Source organism: Dromiciops gliroides, chromosome 3 (genome assembly GCF_019393635.1).
Source record: "Dromiciops gliroides isolate mDroGli1 chromosome 3, mDroGli1.pri, whole genome shotgun sequence".
NCBI lineage: Eukaryota > Metazoa > Chordata > Mammalia > Microbiotheria > Microbiotheriidae > Dromiciops > Dromiciops gliroides.
Window position 1 is genome coordinate 340,173,257 of NC_057863.1, and position 20,769 is coordinate 340,194,025.

General features: G+C 39.4%; 1 protein-coding gene across 2 annotated transcripts; it reads left to right on the plus strand.

The window, feature by feature from the left end:
- The first annotated feature begins 48 nt into the window (after positions 1–48).
- On the plus strand, positions 49–12,840 carry FBXO45 (F-box protein 45). 2 transcript variants are annotated; one of them, XM_043996619.1, is made up of 3 exons: positions 49–484; positions 8,319–8,675; positions 10,264–12,840. In XM_043996619.1, exons 1-3 carry the CDS (start codon positions 158–160, stop codon positions 10,447–10,449), a joined length of 870 nt encoding a protein of 289 aa, XP_043852554.1. In that variant the 5' UTR covers positions 49–157; the 3' UTR covers positions 10,450–12,840. The 2 variants fall into 2 exon arrangements, with proteins under 2 accessions (XP_043852554.1, XP_043852555.1); XM_043996620.1 differs by having other exon boundaries at positions 8,319–8,770; positions 10,264–10,398.
- The last annotated feature ends 7,929 nt before the right edge of the window (positions 12,841–20,769 follow it).

The following is a 20,769-nucleotide window of genomic DNA, read 5'->3' on the forward strand; positions in this document are numbered from 1 at the left end:
CTGGCGGACGCCCCAGTGCGGGCGGGGGCGGGGGTTCGGCGCGGCGGTTGGTGGGGCCGGAGAGGGAGCCGCTCCTGCCTCCGAGCCGGACTCGGCCTCCGGGGCAGAGACGGCGGGAGGCGGTCGTGGCGGTCCCCGGGCGGCTTGGGGAGCGGCGATGGCGGCTCCGGCGGCGCCCCCGGCGGCTGTGGCGGCGGCGGCTCCGGGCGGCAGCGGAGGCGGTGCCGGCGGCGGAGGAGCGGGAGGAGGAGGCTCGGGGTCGCCGGGGGCCGGGGGCCGGCTGCCGAGCCGGGTGCTGGAGCTGGTGTTCTCGTACTTGGAGCTGGCCGAGCTGCGGAGCTGCGCGCTCGTGTGCAAGCACTGGTACCGCTGCCTGCACGGCGACGAGAACAGCGAGGTGTGGCGGAGCCTCTGCGCCCGCAGCCTGGCCGAGGAGGCGCTGCGCACCGACATCCTCTGCAACCTGCCCAGCTACAAGGCCAAGGTGAGCCTCGGCGCCGGCCCTCCCTCCGCGCCTCCGGCCCGGCCCCCGGCCCCGATCGCCCTGCGTCCGGCCCAGCACACCACGGATTGCATTCTTGGACACGGTCCGGCCCCTCTTCTAAAAAGCATCGGCTTCTCTGTAGCTCTGCACCCCCCTCTCACCCCATCTCTTGTTCTTCCACTGGGTCACTTACAATCACTCCTCTCCTCCCCCCCCCCGCCCCGGCCCCTTACCCCCATCTCTTGTTCTCCCGCTGGGTCGTTTACGGTCACTCCTTCCCCCCCCCCCTTCTCCCCCTTACCTCCATCTCTTGTTCTCCCATTGAGGCACTTACAGTCACTCCCCCCCCCCATTATCCACGTCCCTTGTTCTCCCACTGGGTCACTTACAGTCACTCCCCCCCTCCCTTACCTTCATCTCTTATTCTCCCACTGGGGCACTTACTGTCATACACCCCCCTTACTCGCATCTCTTGTTCTCCCACTGAGGCACTTGTATATGCTCCCCCCCCCCCCGCCCTTTTCCCCCATCTCTTGTTCTGCTGGGGCACTTGCAGGCACTCCCCTAAACTCGGTTTCCTCAGTCTCCCAGGCACAAATATACGCTTTTATTGCCCTGGCCTAAAAATTTGTTATGCTTTAGGCTCTGGATTGCAGATATGCCCAAGCATCTTTCAAACTTTCAAGGGGTAGGAACCCTGTCAAGCCCCACCCGGCGGCACTTCTTCAGCCTTCTAAAATACTCTCTTTTGAGCTCCACTTTGATAGTTGTAGCTGTTCTCTTTCCTCATACCTGCTCCACATCCTCTGTTTGTCCAAGGATCTTGCCTATGCATCTTAGTCATAGAGGGAAATAACAATTCTCAAGTGATGGTTGTGTGGTGAGGCCACCTAGGAAATACTCCCAGTACAATGTAAACAATTGGGAGGAGCTAGGAATGGGTTCAGTTAAAGCTAAGAATAGATGCCCAGTGTTGCACCAAAAGAAATGTATGAAAGAGAACGAGGGCTAGGACTTAGTTTTATAAATGTCAGTCATGTCAATGGGACCTGGATACAAAGCTAAAATATCATTACTTGACGGAGCTATCAAACATCTTTTGAGTCACAACTTCCCTATAATCAATTAGGAAACAGTTCAGTGAAGCTATACTCTCTAACCTCTTAAGTTTCAAGTCAATTCAAACTTCAGTTTAATAAATTAGGAAATAATTAAGTGAAGCTGCACTGTCTAGTCTCTTAAGATTCAATTCAATTCAAACCTCAGTTTAACAAATTAGAAAAAAATTCATTGAAGCTACACTGTCTGGTTTCTTTACCTAAGATCTAAAGATACCCTACATTCACATCATCAGTATCTGTAGTTTTTCCCAGTAACTCCAACATAGTTTCATGTGCTTTAAGTGGCTTGTTATGAGTTTATGTAGGGGTTACAGACTTATTATTAGGTATCACAGACTTATTATAATTAAAAAATTAAAGTGTTTGTTGGCATGATACTCAAAAGCTATTGAATTCAGGAAAAATGTTTGGAAGTAGTCTTTTTAAATTCAGCTTTTACATCTGACCAAGGAGTTTTGCTGAATTAATTTCTACCAAACATCCCCTAATTTCATGTTTGTGCTTTTTATTTTAAAGCAAGTATGTCTGTACAACTAATATTTAGGATATCTGGCATTTATGGTATTATCAAATATAACTAATTTCTGAATTAAAAAAATACATCATTACTCTGTCATATTCTGTTCAGTTTTTACGATTAGTCTTTATGTCAGTCTAGTGGGGCCACCACTGTGGGGACCCTTCCTCAGATGGCTGGAATGTTATGGCACAGAAATAGAATTACACTTTTTCTACTTAAAACTTTTTTCTTTAGTGGTTGTAAGAATGAAGGAGATTGGGAAAATACATTGTTAGTCACTTGATCAATCATCAGTTATTGACCACCTTTTGTCTACAAGGCAATTACAAAAGTGAAAAGGAGAAATTTTCTTTCTCCAGAAATTTACAATCTAAAGGTCATAAAAAGTATTTGTTCAGGAGAGAGACAGAAATAGTTGGGCTAAAGAGATGTAACTTTAGCTGCTTTTTTGAGGGACAGGTAGGATTTGAGTATGTTAATAGAAGGGAGGGCATTCGAGGCAGAAGCTGTGGTTGATGGAAGGTACTCAGGTACCTTTCTGCATATAATTTACATGGCATGGGGATGAGACCTTGTGTGATAGGCATATTTGGGAGCTACATAATTATAATAATAGCTAGCATATAGCACCTTCTATACGTTGGGCACTGTGCAAAGCACTTTATAGTTATCCATCCCATTTGATCTTCACAGTCCTGGTAGGTAGGTAGGTAGGTAGGTGCTATTATTATCCCTATGTTATATTTGGGAAATTGAAGCCAACAGGTTAAGTGACTTGCCCAGAGTCACACAGCTAGTGTCTGAGCCTAGATTTGAACTTAGGTCTTTCTGACTCCAGGCCTAGCTCTATTCACTGTGCTACCAAGTTGCCCAAAGAAGAGCATTAGGTGGATATGTAGGATGGTAACATGTTATAGGGGCTATTGACAGCTAGGCAAAGAAGTTTAAATTTGATACAGGAGGAACAGGCAACTCTTGAGGGTTTTTGAGTGGGCAAGTGATGTGAAGAAAATTGTGGCAAAGATAGTTTCGTTTGGCAGGAATTGGGAGGAGCCAGGAATCAGGGAAACCAGTTGTAAGAGTCTGTTGTGGTAACCTGGCGTGTGGTGATGAGGTAGTATCTTCACTACTGAGGATGGAAGGGAGAACATGGATATGAGAAAGATAACTTAGTGTAGTGGAAAGAGCACTGAGTTTTAGTCTTGGCGCTACCTATAGATAATTATATGACCCTAGGCATGTCAGCTCATTTATTGTGGACTCTTTTTTTTTTTTAATAAGTGGGTTAGACTAATTTTTCCTCTAAGGTCCATTACCCAGCCCGTTTTTAGTTTTTTGTTGTTTTTGTTGGCAAACCATTCAACTATCTTTGCCAGGAAAACCCCAGTTGGAGTCATGAAGAGTCAAACAGTACTGAAACAACTGAACAACAACAACTTAGGACTTGATGCTTGGATGTGGAGCATGGGGTAGGAGTCAAAGATGATACCAAGACTTTGTGCCTAGATACTAGGCATAAAAAGATGGAGTCATTGACTGTGATAGAGAGAGGTTGGCAGGAGGAGCTGTTTGGGGGGGAAGATAATGAGTTTGAGCAGGGGGCTATTGAACTGAGGTGACAAGACATCAAGTTAAAGTAGATAAATGAAGGGAGAAAGAGTAAAAATTTTTTTAAAAAAAGGCAAAGGATCAAGGACCAAGACTTGGGATTTCTAATAAATAGGGAATTCAGAGCAGAGGAGGAAGAGGAACTAGAGAAGAAATGGATGAGTTAGGAGATTGATGGTATATAAAACCATCCGATGGAATGTCAAATTTAGCAAAGACCAATGAGCATTTATTAATGTAAAAATCAAGGCCTTTGGATTTAAGAAGAAGCAAGTTATTAATGACTGACCTTGGAGGCAAGAGTTTCAGTATGGGAAGGCTCTCAGCAAATTACATATTATTTTGGAAATGGGAAAGAGTATTTAAAGATTATCTTCTTATTGCTGACTTTTGAAGTCATTTAGAGAGGGACTGAAAATATTTTGGATATTTCCTCTTCTAACTTGAACCTTTTTTTGTTCTGCTATGCTAGTTAGTAACCTATGATCATAGATTTTGAATTGGAAGGCACTTTAGAGGCCATGTTAGTCTAATCTTTTCATTTTATTAGATGAGGAATTTGGGCTTAATGAAGCTAAATGACTTGCTTAAGGTCACACAAGCAATGAGAGCTGGATTCCTAACCCAGACTTTCCAATATTCTGTGCAATATTCTCATAGTTGAGCATTTTTGTCAGTGAAAGGTGAAAGCATGCTTATGAAATTTGTGGTATGGAACAGGTGAATTTTTATAGAAAAACTTTGCCAATACAGACTCCTTGGGGAAAATTCCTTCTATGTTGTATAGAATATTCTATATCGCATATAGAACACAGAAGCAGTAAGATAGTGGTAGTTAGATGCCATACTCTTTCAGGTTAAAAATGATGGCTAACCATATCAGTAGGTGTCACCCACAGTCCTGTTCATTTTAATATTTTGGTATCCTTTTCTAAATGTAGGTTGATGTGCATTTTTTTTTTAAACACAGAACCGAAAAAGTGGAATTTACTAAAGGAAGATAAGTAGTTACAGATTATGCAGTGACTACTTTTTTTTTTTTAAAGTAACTTTTAATCCCAAGGAACTAATGAGGAAGCATACTATGCACCCCTATAGAAAGAACTGATAAAAAGAACTCTTGTAGATTGTACATATATTACCTGATTTGGATCTTATGGAGGGGGGAGGAAAGGGAGGCAGGGAGGGAGAAAAATTTGGAACTCTAAATCTTATGAAAATGAATGTTGAAAACTACCCTTACATGTAAATGGAAAATAAAATAAATGTTTGTTGAAAGAAAAAAAAAGTAACTTTTGAGGTAAAATGGTAAGTCCAACTGACCTGGGCATATAATTGTCAATCTCCCTTTGAGCTTTACTTTATAAATTCTAATGATTGCATTTAGATGCTATCTATCTGGAGGATGTCTGTGATTATGGTTCAGTGTGTGAGTAACATCAGTCAAGAGGGTTAGAGAAGCCTGGGCTGTGCTGCTGAGTTTGTGGTTATTTAACTTTTTTTCACTAATTTTATTTTATTTTATTTATTTGTTTGTTTATTTATTTGCAGGGCTACGAGTGACCTACCCAGGGTCACACAGCTAGTAAGTGGCAAGTGTCTGAGACCGGATTTGAACTTGGGTCCTTCTGAATCCAGAGCCGGTGCTTTATCCACTTCGCCACCTAGCTGCCCCCCATGGATTTTATTTTTAAATTTTTTTAAATGAACATTTTTATTTTTAAAGTTTTAAGTTCCAAATTTAATCCCTCCTTCCCCTCCCCACTCCCTGAGGCAGTAAGCAATTAGATATAGGTTATATATGTGCAATTATGTAAAACATTACTATGGTCATTTTATATAAGAAAACTCAAATAAAAGGAAAAAAATGAAAGAAAGAAAGTGAAAAATAGAATGCTTCAGGCTGTGTTCAATCAATATCAGTTCTTTTCTTGGAGGTGGATAGTATGCTTTATCATTAGTCCTTTGGGATTGTCTTGGATCATTGTATTGCTGAGAATAAGTCATTCACAGTTCTTCATCAAACAATATTGCTGTCCCTGTGCACAACATTCTCCTGGTTCTGCTCACTTCACGATACATCAGTTCATACAAGTCTTTCCAGGTCTTTCTGAAATCATCCTGCTTGTCATTTTTTATAGTATAATTTCCATTACAATCAGATACCACAACAACTTGTTTAGCCATTCCTCAATTGATGGGCATTCCTTAGATTTTCCAATTCTTAGCTACCACAAGAAGAGCTGCTATAAATATTTTTCTACAAACAGGTCTTTTTTTTTGGGGGGGGGGATGTCTTTGGGATATAAATCTAGCAGTGGTATTATACCACTTTATGCCCTTTGGGCATAGTTCCAAATTGCTCTCCAGAATGGTTGGATCCATTTACAACTCTACCCACAGTGGATTAGTGTCCCAGTTTTCCCACATCCCCATAAACATCCAATATTTTCCCTTTTTTGTTATATTAGTCACTTTGATAGGTGTGAGATGATACCTCAGAGCAGTCACAATTTGCATTTCTCTGATCAATAGTAATTTAGAGCATTTTTTCATATTTCATAAATTTTAGAGCTACTTGAAGGTTTTGTCTAAAAATGTTGTAATTCTTATCAGCAACAATGTTGTCAAGAGGAAGATAACATATCTGTTGATGTTTTAAGAAGACCTGACAGTGGGAAGGAATCATATAAAGGATTAGAAGCCAGTTGGCTGGTCTGGAGTTGAGGATTTATATGGTAGTAATATAAAATGTGATGGAATGATAGAAGGCTAATATTAACTTCCCAAAGACTCTAATTTTGATACAGTAGGCAGTACTGAGCTCTAGGATATGACATGGTGAAAATGAAATAGGAACCATGAAGAAGAAAGAACCTGGCATAGGCTCACTACTTAGATGGTGTATTTTTTCTTTTTTCTTTTCGAGGCAATGAGGGTTAAGTGACTTGCCCAGGGTCACACAGCTAGTAAGTGTCAAGTATCTGTGGTCAAATTTGAACTCAGGTCCTCCTGAATAGAGGGCTGGTGCTTTATCCACTGCGCCACCTAGCATGGTGTATTTTAACAAAGGATATAAGGTAGAACTACTAAACTCATATTTGCTTCAAAGAGATTGATATTTGACTAGAAAAGCAAGAATATGCATTCATAAGGGGCAATAAAAGACCCAACTAAGAAAGGAGATAATGAGAGAAACAACTGTACTCTTTAAATTACTTTATCTTTAGACTCAGACAAATTACATTATAGAAGTACGTAAAAAACTTTCATATGTAGTTGTAAAAAAAGTTGAGAATCATGGGTAGTGGGAGAGGGACTGGAGTTGGGCAAATGTATCTACTTTTTAAAAGGGGGGAGATTCAGAAACAAGAGATTGAGTTTTGATGTGCATATTTTGCAACATTGTAGACTTTATTAGCCCCAGTGATTTTTGAGCTTTTCTTTGAAAAGAAAGTGGTGATTGATATAAACCAGCATAGATTCTCTAAAAACAAGTCAAGGTAAATTGAACTTTATTTATTCTTCTTTTTGAAAGGCACATTGGAATAGTGTAGATATTGGATAACTTGATTTCATCTTGGCATTTGATAGTTTTTCTTATTGGTCTTTTTCTTATGTAAAAGATGGAGAAATGTGATATAGATAAGTAGACAGCTAATTAATAAGCACACCTTAAGTATGGCTGTCAATGTGGAATAAGGTCTTTAGTGGCATATCACAGGACTCCAGGGGTACTGAACATTTTTGTCAGTGATAGGGGACGCAATGTTTATTAAATTGGGAGTATGATGAAACTGGGAGGTAGAACTAGCATGTTGGTGACAAAATTGGAATTTAAAAAATATTTAGACAGGTGGAGGTTAATGAGATAATATTTAAAAGAGAATATAAAGGGGCAGCTAGATGGTGCAGTGGATAGAGCACTGGTCCTGGAGTCAGGAGTACCTGAGTTCAAATCCGGCCTCAAACACTTAACACTTACTAGCTGTGTGACCCTGGGCAAGTCACTTAACCCCAATTGCCTCACTAAAAACAACAACAACAAAAAAAACCAAAAAACAAACAAAAAAAAGAGAATATAAAAGCTTGTAGTTCTAGCTAGAAAGTTATTCATAGAACTATAGGACAAGGAGACCTGGTTTAAAAACAATTCATGGACTTTTAGTTGGTTCAGTATGAGCCAACAGGGTGACTTGCTCACTGCCTAGGAATTTTGTTCAAAAAATGCTGAAAACATCATAGCTGAATTTTTAAAATAGTTTAATGTTTTTTGTTGTCTATCTAGAAACCTTAGCTTTAAAAAGCAAATCAATTTTTGGGGGCAGCTAGGTGGCGCAGTGGATAAAGCACTGGCCCTGGATTCAGGAGGACCTGAGTTCAAATTGGCCTCAGACACTTGACACTTAGTAGCTGTGTGACCCTGGGCAAGTCACTTAACCCCATTGCCCTGCAAAAAATAACAAAATAAAAAATAAATTTTTATATTTTAGGTATATATAGAACTTGAGGTTCAGGTGATTTTTAATATATATGGGGTGCTAATTTTCAATTTTTTTTTGGACCTCTGTCTCACCATTTCTAGGTACGTGCCTTCCAACATGCCTTCAGCACCAATGACTGTTCCAGAAATGTCTACATAAAGAAGAATGGGTTTACTTTACATCGGAATCCCATCGCTCAGAGCACTGATGGTGCAAGGACCAAGATTGGTTTCAGTGAGGGCCGTCATGCTTGGGAGGTCTGGTGGGAAGGCCCTCTGGGCACTGTGGCTGTGATTGGAATTGCCACAAAACGGGCCCCAATGCAGTGTCAGGGTTACGTGGCATTGCTGGGCAGTGACGACCAGAGCTGGGGCTGGAACCTAGTGGACAATAACCTACTACATAACGGGGAAGTCAATGGCAGTTTTCCACAGTGCAATAATGCACCCAAATATCAGGTGAGAAACTGGGCCTTGCCTGCTATTGGTCCACCCTGGAATCACACAAGAAAAGTTGTGGATGACAAAAGCTGTGGGCCTAACATATCCTTAAGGTGATCATATCTCCTTTTTACTTCATTATTGAATCCTAATATTCCCTAAGGATTTGTTGCAGGTCTTCTTTAGTTACTTCACACAGGATTATAGATATGCATCTAAAAGTGATTGTAGGGGTCATCAAGTCTAGTTCCCTCATTTAACAGATAAGCAATCAGTCCCAGAGAGATGAGATAACTTGGCTAACATTACAAAGCTAGTCTACAAAGAACTAGAGTTTAAGCCCAAATTCTCTGCTTCCAAATTTAATGCTCTTTCCATAGCATCTCTGCCTTTCTTGGAGAATATAGTGAGAGAGCTTTGGGATAATTTCTACTAGTGGAGAGAATTTCTGAACTCCTTTAGAGATGGCTTCTGAAAAGGGAGTCTGTTTGTCCTCCTAGAGAGCATGGACCTGCTATCTAATAATATGTACACAACCTTTAATCATCCTATCTTGTCTTTGCCATCTTTTCCAATGCATTTTCAAATTGTTCTCTTTTTCTTACCAAAAATATCATTGCCACCCGGTATTCTGAGGGCTTCAAGGATTTTTCTAAGAAAGGATCAAGTTAAATTGCAGGCTTTATTTATGACTCAGAATTCACATTTTTTTTTCTATTAATAAAAATAGGTGCTTGGTTACTGTATACATCCCCTGTAGAGTCTAGTGCAGGTGGGAAAAGTTGATAAAACATCCTTGTTAGATTACTGGCTTAATAATCAACATTAGTGTTTCTTTGGTTATTCTTTGTCTTCCATTAATTTCTGAAATGAGAAAATACTTGGTTACATTGTATTTCTAGAATAATTTAACAAGCATTGCTGTTGCTTTATGCCAAATAGATATTTAATTACATTCTATACTTGTAGCTAGTTTTGTCCTTTCATGGTAACAAAAATTGTAAATGCATTGGTGTTTCAAGTAGAGATGATTTTTTAAATACTAATATAAACTATATAAAATTTTTAGTTTTTGGTTTTTGTAAAATTATCATATATTCCAGTAGTTGTTTCCCAAGAAACTATCTCTTCAAATAGAGGTGGTTGAACTGGGCACATCATTCAACTCTGCCTCAGTGAGTACATTAATTTATAACAAAAGTAAATGATATGGAAACTCTTCAGCTTGAATAAGATAATTAAATTCACTTCAACAAACATTGAACATTTTACTGGGAATACGAAGACAAAAAAATGAAAAAGTTCCTCCCCAAGGAACTTATATTCTTTTTTGCAGGGGGGTGCGGAGGGAGGAGAGGAGAGGGAACCACATATAGAGGTAAGAAAAATCAAAGTAATTTTTGTAAAGAGAGAACACTAAAGTAAAAATTGCGAGGACTCAAGAAAGACTTCCTATGAGAAATGACACCATTGCTAAGACTTAATAAGAATTCTAAGAGTCAGAAATAAGTAGGGAACCCATTATAGGCTTAAGAGAGAGATTCTGCCTACTGGCTAGCTCTTTGTGGCTTTTCTTCTAATTTTCCTTTCTTCTTTTTGTTTGCAGATAGGAGAAAGGATTCGTGTTATCCTAGACATGGAAGATAAGACTTTAGCTTTTGAACGTGGCTATGAGTTTCTAGGTGTTGCCTTTAGAGGACTGCCAAAGGTCTGCTTATACCCAGCAGTGTCTGCTGTGTATGGCAACACGGAGGTGACTTTGGTTTATCTGGGGAAACCATTGGATGGATGACGGTGGCTTTGTTGGGATCCAGGAATGGAGGAGAAATCTGCTTGTGGAGAGTGGAATCATGAGATGACAATGCCGTGCATGCTTGTCCAAGAAACATCCTGGGAAACACATGGAATTGTAAACTGGAGAAACAACTCTACAGCAGGGATTGTCTTTATGTTTCCTCTTTCAACCAGTCCAGAAAAATCCTCAGGGTTGCAGTTGGTTGAGTGGGCAGTTGATTATGTGCATGTTGCAACAGATTTCATCTCAAAGCTAGCAATGTGTGATCTCAGATATTTAAGGTGAGATTTCTGAGATGCTGTGACAGGGATAAGATAAGGAGATAACTTTGAGATAGGTAAGTAGTGTATTTGTGTAGAGAGACTGATCCCATTTTACAACTGCCTGTTCTCCACTCCCTCACACTCCCAACTCCCCAATCCCTTTTTCAGCCAGCGTGGCTATTAGAGAATGAAGCTGGTTGGGTTTTATTTAATATTTTTAATATACTGAGAAGCATGGTCTGCCTGGACTGCACTTCTCTAACAGAGAAAATTGTGCAGCTATTTTAAAAGTTGTATATACGTACATGTAAAAAGAAAAAAAAAACTGTAAAAAACCAAAAAGGACAAAGATGCTTTGTTCTGGTTTAATTTCTTAAAAGAAAAACCACTACATGGTACAAATTAGAACAACTTTTGGGACAACTAGATAGCTAATTTACTTAAAAAAGGAGTTTACAGAGAGGTGCTGTGTTGGTTCATTTTGTATTATATTTGACTTAAGGTTTCCATAGCTAATTGCATTTTGTTTTCATAGTCCAAAATGATGATGAGGACACTCCAGATATTTTAGTTAAAAATTTCCTTTCCATTAAAGAGTGAAGGAAGGTAAATCTATTTTTGGTTACACGTTGGTATCAATAAGGATGATCTAAAAATATCCTCAATATGCATTCATGTGATGTCTGATCTTATGTCTTGACCTTCCAAGAAAAAAAGTATCTCATCTTCAGACACACACAATTATGTTTGCTCTCGAAAATATTAAATTTAAGACCCATGTTAGTATAATAAATTGGCCTTAGGAAAAGGATTACTGGATTATTTTTTCCTTTTGTTTTGTATCTTTACTGCAGTAGAGACTATTGGATATCTTTTCAACAATTCTTCCACGTTTGTACCATGCAAGCAGCTAAGCCACTGATGGGTTACCAAAATAATACTTTTCTCTTAACTGATAGGAATTCTTACCAGTTCTGGTCTCCACATAGAGGCTAAGAATGTTCCCAACCTCCCTGAAAATAATTGGCCTCCCAGGACTTGTCAAATATTCCCCAAAAGCTTCAGGTTGTCAGTATTCTGAAGGCTTTTGTAAGTGATTCCAAGGTTTACCCTTGCCTAAAATTTATGATTTCATGGAGAAGTAGCTCCTTATCTGATGTCTCTTTGGAACTGATAATGTTCAACATATGGACTGAGATGTTGGGGGTGGAGTGATTGGAGTAAAATCAATTACATCATCTTTCTGTGTTAAACCATGAATTGTGTGATTTCAAACCTGTCTCTGTGTTAAGAGCTTGCTTTAAGGGAGAATCTTTGTGCCTCTTAGGTTGTTGCCGTGTATATGTTTGTTTTTAGATCTAATAAAATCAGGGTATGTAGTACAGCAGGCAGCTGGCTGGGCTTCTTGGGTGTCTTCTGGAGAATTATGTTTGTAATACTAGATAATCATCTGAAAGAGTGGTAGAAATTAGCCCCAGAACAAATATATTACATGCTGCCATTTGAAGGATTTTAAAGTATTTTATCTTTGGAATATTGCTTGAAGAGGGATACCTGTTGCGTATGTATCCATGGAAGGAATCTTTAAATACTGTATTAAAACTGAATACAGTGGGGGTGTGAGTGTGAGTGTGTTAGATAGCTGCTACAGCAATATTGAAAAACCCATCAACTTTATCATTTACATAAAGAGAACTGGCCTCATTTAAATTGGTTCCAGTTTGAAGAATATAAACTCCCCTATTACTTGCCACTTTCTCATTAAGGAATACAGCCAATTCCAAGAACTTTTCCTGAATGTTTTATTTGGAAAATTTGATAACTTATGTTGAATGTTTTGTTTGCTCCTAAGTTTTATAGGTGCTATTTGAACAATAGAGACACATAGTTGGTGCACAGCGAACTTACAATCACGAATTGTCAAAATCTTATGGTAGATCCTATCTTTCTTGAAGGAGTTTTAAATATCCCAACGTCCCATTTGCAATTTCTATAAAGTAAAGTTTGGGTAATAGGGGGAGGGCAGCCAGGAAAAGTAAAGAGCCTTCACTTATAACTTGATATAATTTATTGGAGACCAATACTAGCTGTATAAAATATTAAAATAAACTGTTACAATGTTCAAGGAATTGGCATCTTATTCTTTTCATCACTGCCAAGTTAGTGTTCATAGTATAATAGATTATATAAGGTTTTAAGTGTTACTGAGCATTTTATATAACTTTTCATTTGAGTCTCACAATTATGCAAATATTATGCTTGTTTTTTACAACCCTAGAAGGATGGATTTACTGAAGGTTGAGTGCAAATCATCTAAAGTGTTCCTATTCTGCCTCAGATTTTGTTATCTATAAAATGGAGAGACTTTTGCCCCTTGCTCACTACCACATGTGAATGAAAGCCAGTTTTAAAACAGTTAGAGCTCTGTCGTGGAAAGGCAATTGAAAAGCAAGTTGGTATTAGTTGTGTTTAAAATGAGATTGTAAAAGTCAAAAGAATCATCTAATTCTTTGTACGTAGTGGGAAATTAGGAACGTCCTTCATTATGGAAAATCAAGATATTTTTATTATTTTTTCCCCATTAATATCCTGTCTTACCACAGCAACATTATCAGCTATCTGATATAGTTAGGGAAGAACAAGGTGGTTTGAGGTTATGAAGTCCTCAGTCGTAATTAAAAGTTCTTAAGTGTCTGAATAAAAGATTTCTGGGTAAAAGTTGCTTTAAAAAAGTTTGCTTGTCTGATGTATCCCTAATTCAGTTTTGATTAGAGTGAGTTCAAGGTACTATCCAACTGACAGTTGCAAATGGGGAAGATCAGGGCTGGTTCAGATGAGATTGTTAAGGGAAAAAGAATAGAGAGGTCTGAGGATAAAGCTTTGGGAGACAACTATGTGTAGGGGGCAGGATGAGGAAGAGGATAATCAGCGGAAGGAAGCCATGGAAGCCAAACTAAGAAAAATTACCAAGAAGAAAGAGGGTGGTCTCTTATTAAATGCTGTGTTTAGAAAGGTCAAGGCTTTGGGCCTTAAGAGGGTTTGGAAACACTGGAGAAAACAAATTCACTAGGATGATGAGGACAAAGGCCAGATTACAGTGGGAGGGGGTTGGGGGGGCAGTGAGGAAATGTAGAGACAGAGAACTTAGATTAATCTTGCTAGGAGTTTAGCAGTAAATAGTAAGAGATGGAAGTTGGATGTAAGTGGAGTTAAGGGAAGATGTTTGGGGACTGGGGAAACTCAAGCTTTTTGTAGGGGAAGGTTGAGGATGAGAAAGGGTAATGATTTAATGGAAGGTGGGAAGAAATGGGTGAAAATGTTCGGAGGTATGGAATAGAGTAAAAAGACAACTCTTTATTATTTACATCAATGGTGGGCCTCAGTCTTAGGGGACAAGATCTTGGTGTTGAGAGCAGAAAAGGAATATGGGTTTTTGTTGACAGATGATCATTCTATCAGCTTTGGAATAGAGTGGGGAGAGAAAGACAGTCATTCTCCAGAGCCTCGTACTCCTGCCTCCGCCACCACCTTCTGCACAGCTGTTTGGCAGCTCGGTTCATGGCCAGGAATTGAGGAAAATGAGGCACATTCCCCAAATCACTTAGTCATTAGCCCCTGCTACTGCAGTAGTCTGGTGGGGAATTAATTTGATGCTGCTGATATATTTAAGCAGTCACAAAGAATTTTCACTGCATTTAGTTTTGGTCTTCTGAATTTGTCTTGTTTAGCAGGAACAGGCACCAAGGATCATTTTACCAGTCTGTTGTCCTAATTTCCTTTTGGATCCTCCTTGAACAGTTTGTTTTTAATTAAATCTATTCATTAAAATAGTATTGGGAGCAATGTGTTCTCTAGGCTTCAGGACTTTTTCTACAAAAAGTATCCAGTTCCTCCAAACTTAAGATTTGACAGTGAATCAGATTTTGTGTGTGGGCTTTAATAATGAAACTCCCAGAGGAGGGATGACAATAAGGAAATGACCATTGGCCACTCTGTTAATTAAGTTTATTCTTTGTTCCTTTTAAAACAGAAGACCATGATCTATTCTACAAGGAAAGAAATTATCCTGAGATCTTGAATCTGGTTTAATATCACTATGATCTGATAACATTAGTAGGTCCTTGGTCACATTACTAGGTCCTTGGTCAAATGAAGATGATAAAATGATCCAAGACAATCCCAAAGGACTAATGATAAAGCATACCTCCAAAGAACTGTTTATTGATTGAACACAGAGTTCAAGGTTGTTTTTTTTCTATTTTTAGTTTCTATTTTCTATTTTTCAGTTTCTTTTTTTCTTTCTTATTCAAGTTTTCTTATACAAAATGACTAATGTGGTAATGTTTTACATTTTAAAAAATTAGTAAGCTTTAAGAATTCAAATTCATGTGATGGGATGAGATCTATCAAATCCTGGCTATTGATAGTTAACTCTTGTGCAGTAATTTGAACTGAAACTTTAACTCTAGATCCACATGAATCTCTTCTGAGGGTTGCAGATGGGGAATAAGGAATAAGTATCTAGATAGAACCTTCTATGTGCCAGGCACTGTGTTAAGTACTTTACAAATATCTCATTTGATCCTCACAACCCTGGAAGGTAGGTGTTAGTGTGAGGGTTGGAATAATGCCTCCTGCTTGGAGGAACATTTTGTGAGCTCTGGCCTGAGGACATAGCCATGTGGCCTTGGCATCAGGAAGTGATGTTTGCTCGTGGGTACTGCTGATCAAAGCTACTAGCCAATTAGCTTGGAGGTGGGGGGGTGGAGCCTCTTTCTGTTTTTGAGGGAGGCTTCTGGGAGGAGGAACTTTTTTTTGCCCGTGATTTCGGTTTGAGGGGAGCTGAGATGCTGGCTCTCTGAGATAGATAAATGAAGGAATCTTGGCTTCTTTCTCTCTCCTCTCCAAATTCTTATGCTCCTTAATAAATACTTAAAAGTCTAAACTCTTGCTAAAGCTTCTAATTTATGGCGACCACTCATTAGATTTTTAGGCAGTCTAGCTAGAATTTTAGTCCTGTACAGATAGCAACTTTACATTAGTATGATCTCCATTTTACAGCTGAGGAAACTAAGGCAGGCAGAAGGTAAGTCACACAGCTAGGAATTGTCTGAGGCCTCATTTGAACTCTGGTCTTCCTGACTCTGGACCCAGTGCTCTTTCCACTGTGCTGTGAGCTGCCTTACAGTGTAGGATTTTGAGGGAAATGACTTTTGCTTTGTATCTTTACCCTGTGCCTAGTTAATACTTTGGCCCATAGAAGATGCTTAACAAATGCTTGTGGAATTGAATTAATAATAAGCCATGTGAACTTCAGCCTTTTACCTTTTTTAAGACAAAAGAAGCACAGCAAATACTATCTGTAAAGGTGGAATGATATACTGTTATTTGGTCTGTAAGTGAAGAAACAAAACCTGAAAAAGTGAGTGCCATTTGCATGGGGTCCAGGTTTACTTATTTTCAAATTTAAACAGCATTGAAGGTCTTGCCACACATGGAAATTTTCTGTTCTTATGTACTTTGGTTTCCTTGTAGTATATGGGGGGAGTTTTATTGAGGCCTTTTGTTTCTAATATTTAAAGTTCTGAATTTAAAGAACCCCCCCACCAAAAAAAAGATCATTTTTATTTATAAAAAGGATTATATGGGAACTGTGACTCTCTATTATGTACAGCTTGGATATCTTGTTTTCATATCACTATGGGTAGCTCCTGTTCCAATTTGAACCTTCCCTCATAACAAAGAAAAACAGTTAAGGTAAAACAACAGATATAGTGGTTGTTTTTGGCAATGTAAGCAACATTATTATCCCTTTATAGTCCTCCCTGCCCCATTCCCTTCCCCCCCTCCCTCACAGAAAGAAGTATTTCATAAATATGTTCTCTAGGAAAAAGATTGATTATTATAGTGACAGTTTGATATCCTTTTGGTGTTTTTTTTTCTATTTTTAGAATTTTATTTTCCAAAATATATGTAAAAACAAATTTTGACATCAATTTTTTAAAACTTTGTGTTCCAACTTCTCTTCCTCCCTCCCTTCCCACCCCCCCAGCCACAAGAACTCAAGCAATTCAAAATAAGTTATACATGAGTAGTCATGGAAAACATTCCCACATCAGCTAGGTTATGAGAGAAAACAGTTAAAAAACAAAACTTCAGATTAAGGAATTGTCAAAGAAGAAAAAATGTTTTTAATGGGTTTCTATCTGTTTTCAGATACTATCAGTTCTTTCTCTGTAGATGGGTTGCTTCCCAGCAGATCATCTTACACTATTGCTGTTATTTTGTATACAGTACATTTCACTCTGCTTTAGTTCATGTAGGTCTTTCCAGGTTTTTCTGATAGTATCCTGTTCAGCATAACCTGTATATAGTACCTTAAACTTGACAGAATTTTCTTCATAATAGCCCAGCAAAGTAGGTACCATACGTTTTGCCATTATAATCAATCATCATAACTATTTCCCTCCATCCTATTCCCATGATATTTACTCTTAATTCCTATCTTATTTTACCCTATTCCTCAAAAGTGTTTTACTTCTGACTGTCCCCTCCCCCACTCTGCACTCTCTTTTTTCACCCTTCCCTCCTTATCCTCTTCCCCTCCTACTTGATATCCTTTTGATGAAGGTGACCAAAGAGAAACTAAGATCTAAGTTCTTATCAGTGGTGCAGTAACCAAGTGGGTTCAAGTCCTTATCAACAAACACTATCAACAGATGCCTAAGGAGATGGTAACCAGGGGCCATTAACCATTAATGACCATAATATTCCTGGATGACTGAAAACAGAAACCAGATCTTAAAGAGATATCCTGAACAGAGAGACCCTTGGGGTCTGACAAGTCTAAACTTGTTTTATGAACTTGCGCAGAAAGATCAAATGTGTCTTTCAGTTCACCTTACGTCGTTTAAACCCCCAAAACACACCCCTAGTGAGAAAGGTACCCACATTGGGGGATGTCTTAGGACCCCAAGAATTCCAAAATAGGATAATGAGGAAGTAACCTACATTTTCCTTTATAAATATAATTTCCATCTCCCAAACCAAGACACCTTTCTTCTTTGGGTATTCTCCCTGTGGTCATCAAAGTCTTTTAATAATAAAACTTGGGAACTGAGTCACTGAGTTTTGTAATTTTTTGGGATGCCTCACGATCAATTTGATCAATTAAATCCATCCCTACATCACTTTTAGTAGTCTTTTAATTTACGTTATTGTAGTCATTGTGTACATTGTTCTTTCTGTTGTTTATTTCTTCATATGGTCTTTTGATATTTCCCTGAATTCCTCATATTTGTCATTTATTTCTTACTGTAAAATAATTTCCACTGTATGAGTTTAGTTTGTTTTTGTTTTTGCAGGGCAATGGGGGTTAAGGTGACTTGCCCAGGGTCACACAGCTAGTAAGTATCAAGTGTCTGAGGCCAGATTTGAACTCAGGTCCTCCTGAATCCAGGGCCGGTGCTTTATCCACTTCGCCACCTAGCTGCCGCCCCCCCCCCCCCCCCCCCCCCCCGGAGTTTAGTTATTCTTCACTTAATGGATAACTGCTTTCTTTCTATTTCTTTGCTACCATTGGCTTTTCTAGTTTCCTGACAAGAGTGATTGTCAGATCTAATTAGAGTAATTATTGTTACAACAGACATCTGAATTTGGCGTCAGGGAAACTGAATTCACATCCCAACCTGCCGCTACTGTTTCCTCTTCTGGAAAATGAAAGGTTTAGAGCAAAAAATCTCTACAAAATTCCTTTTCATCTCAGTGGTCAGCTTGCGATCTCGTGATTTGATTAACAACCCCAAGTAATGACTAATGACTATAGGTAAATACGGAATTTTTCTCAAAAAGAATAAGATGTTGGTGTCACATTAGGTGCAGGTGACTAACTACAAAACCACGCAACATATAAGCCTTTTATTCCTGTATTAGGGTGTTACTGTCTACCACTGAGGGGGTTGGCAACCTTCTTTGACTCCATTGCTATTACAGGTGGCTGGAACTGTTAGAGATAGTTCCCCTCCCCTTCCTACTTGTGGTCAGAGTGGTACAAAAGTAAGGGCAATTTTAAGGCAGCACTTGTTTGTCTGGAGAACGGAGTGGCAAGAGGGACAAACCAGTTGTTGCTTTAACAACAAAACAATCTCGCAGCAACTGATTTCTTTTTCTCTTATGGGAATCCTGACTTGATGCTAAATTTTGAAGTTATTCTGTGACTTGCAGAGGGCTGTGAGAAACTGATAATTTCTTGGGGGGACCCAGAAATCAATTTCAGTCCCTTCCCTCCTCCCCCACTCGAGAAAGTCCAATTCTTTATTTTTTTCAGAAAGTCCAATTCTTGAGGAACTTTAGCAAATCTTATCAGGGCCAGCCCAAGGATAAGAAAGAAATGGAGACTGATTTTTTTTTTCCTAGCTAAATTGAGCTGATGGGATTAAACCACATCTGGACTTGCCTTTGCCCTTCATGGGTGGTTGTATGCATACTTCCTCATTAGGTCATGGGTAGAGTTCATTTTAATTTGGACCACCCTCAAGTCATGTCAACCAATGGAATTGAATGATGTTAACCAATTAGCTTTGGCCAATGTATAATGACCCACCTCTATCAAAAGAGGTTAAAAAGCTTTGACCACTCTAGGGTTGCCATCTTGGCTCATGCTCTTGGCTCTCTTGGCTTCCTGGTCCTGCTCCCTTGACTCTGAATGCTTTTGTTGGGTGCACACTCTTAGGTATGTAGGCCTGAAGGCCTAAAACTACAAGAAAGGAAGTTAGGGAAACAATTCTTTACTAATATATATATATATATATATATATATATATATATATATAATATTAATAATAAATGCCAAAATGAGTGCAATAGCCATTAATTGGTAAGTAGCAATTAATTTAGAAAACATTAAATAATTAAAAAAAACCACATGGTTGTGGCAATGATAAAGAGTATCTATAACCAGAAGCTGGCGGCCAGGTCCCTGAGCTGAGGACAACTCTCACATCCCTAGCCTTGGAAGAAATATCCCTGTTGACATGGTGAGCTGGAAGTTGTAGAATGACAGTCTGCTATTATTAATACTCTTTGTCTAAATTTCAGCCTACACCTCCCTTTCCTCATCCCTCCTGGAGAGGGGATGATCAGACACTGAAAGACACTGGCAACCACCTGTTCTCAGGGGGAAAAAGGCTCTAGCAATATGATGGATTTTTTTTTTCAATTAAAAATCAACAACCCATTTTCCCTTTCCTCCTCCTCGACTCCTCTCATTGAAAAAAAACAAACAAACCCCAAACTCCTTGTAACAAACAGCAATCTGATTTTTAAGGTATCAGTATGAACACATACTTCCAAACACTAGGTTTTTGAGTTTTGCTCACAACTTCACCAGCCAACTTATGCTGTCATACTCATCAGACAAGCGGCTCAATTGAGGGTCACTTCTTTCCTCCCTTCCCCCCCTTCCCCCCCTTCCCCCCCCTTCCCCTATCCCCTAGATCCTCCATTTTTCTCAAGAACTACCAGAGTTAAGGGGATCCATGAACACTCCTGACTCTAAGCCACAGGGTGACTATGACAATAGAGAGCCTGCTCCACAGCGAACATATATCCATCATGGAATCTTCAGATCATCCAAAATAGCAGGGCGTCAGTGCTTCCAGTGCTCCAGAGATGGGGAGCTCAGTGCTTGTTTTTCATGTGAGGTGTCTTCTGGGTGTGCCTCATTCTATCTTGGGATAGGACTGGGAATGAGCATGAGTTTAACCACCTGGGGAGCATCAAACACCAGGTGTTGCTGACCCAGATTCCCAAACAACTTGCTGCCTACACCCATGGCTCCTCCTCTGTGTTTGGAATGACCAGTCCAGGAAATTGGTACCACCTCCTTGAGCTGACTCCCTTCTTAATCATCAGAGTTACCTGGAGGGTGTCAGTCCCAAACAACTATTTCTGTATGCTGTGGCAGGTCTTGCACCCCTCATCGCAGTAACGGAGTCTGCTGAAGCAAAAATCCTAACCTCTTTTCTCCCTCCACTCATGCTTGTTCATCTTAGCC

What these genes read in the sequence shown, in the direction of transcription:
- FBXO45 (XM_043996619.1), top strand. Translation starts at nt 158, where the DNA reads ATGGCGGCTCCGGCGGCGCCCCCGGCGGCTGTGGCGGCGGCGGCTCCG. An exon ending in TGCCCAGCTACAAGGCCAAG is followed by an intron (nt 485 to 8,318) that starts GTGAGCCTCGGC and finishes CACCATTTCTAG; the next exon opens with GTACGTGCCTTCCAACATGC. An exon ending in ATAATGCACCCAAATATCAG is followed by an intron (nt 8,676 to 10,263) that starts GTGAGAAACTGG and finishes TTTTGTTTGCAG; the next exon opens with ATAGGAGAAAGGATTCGTGT.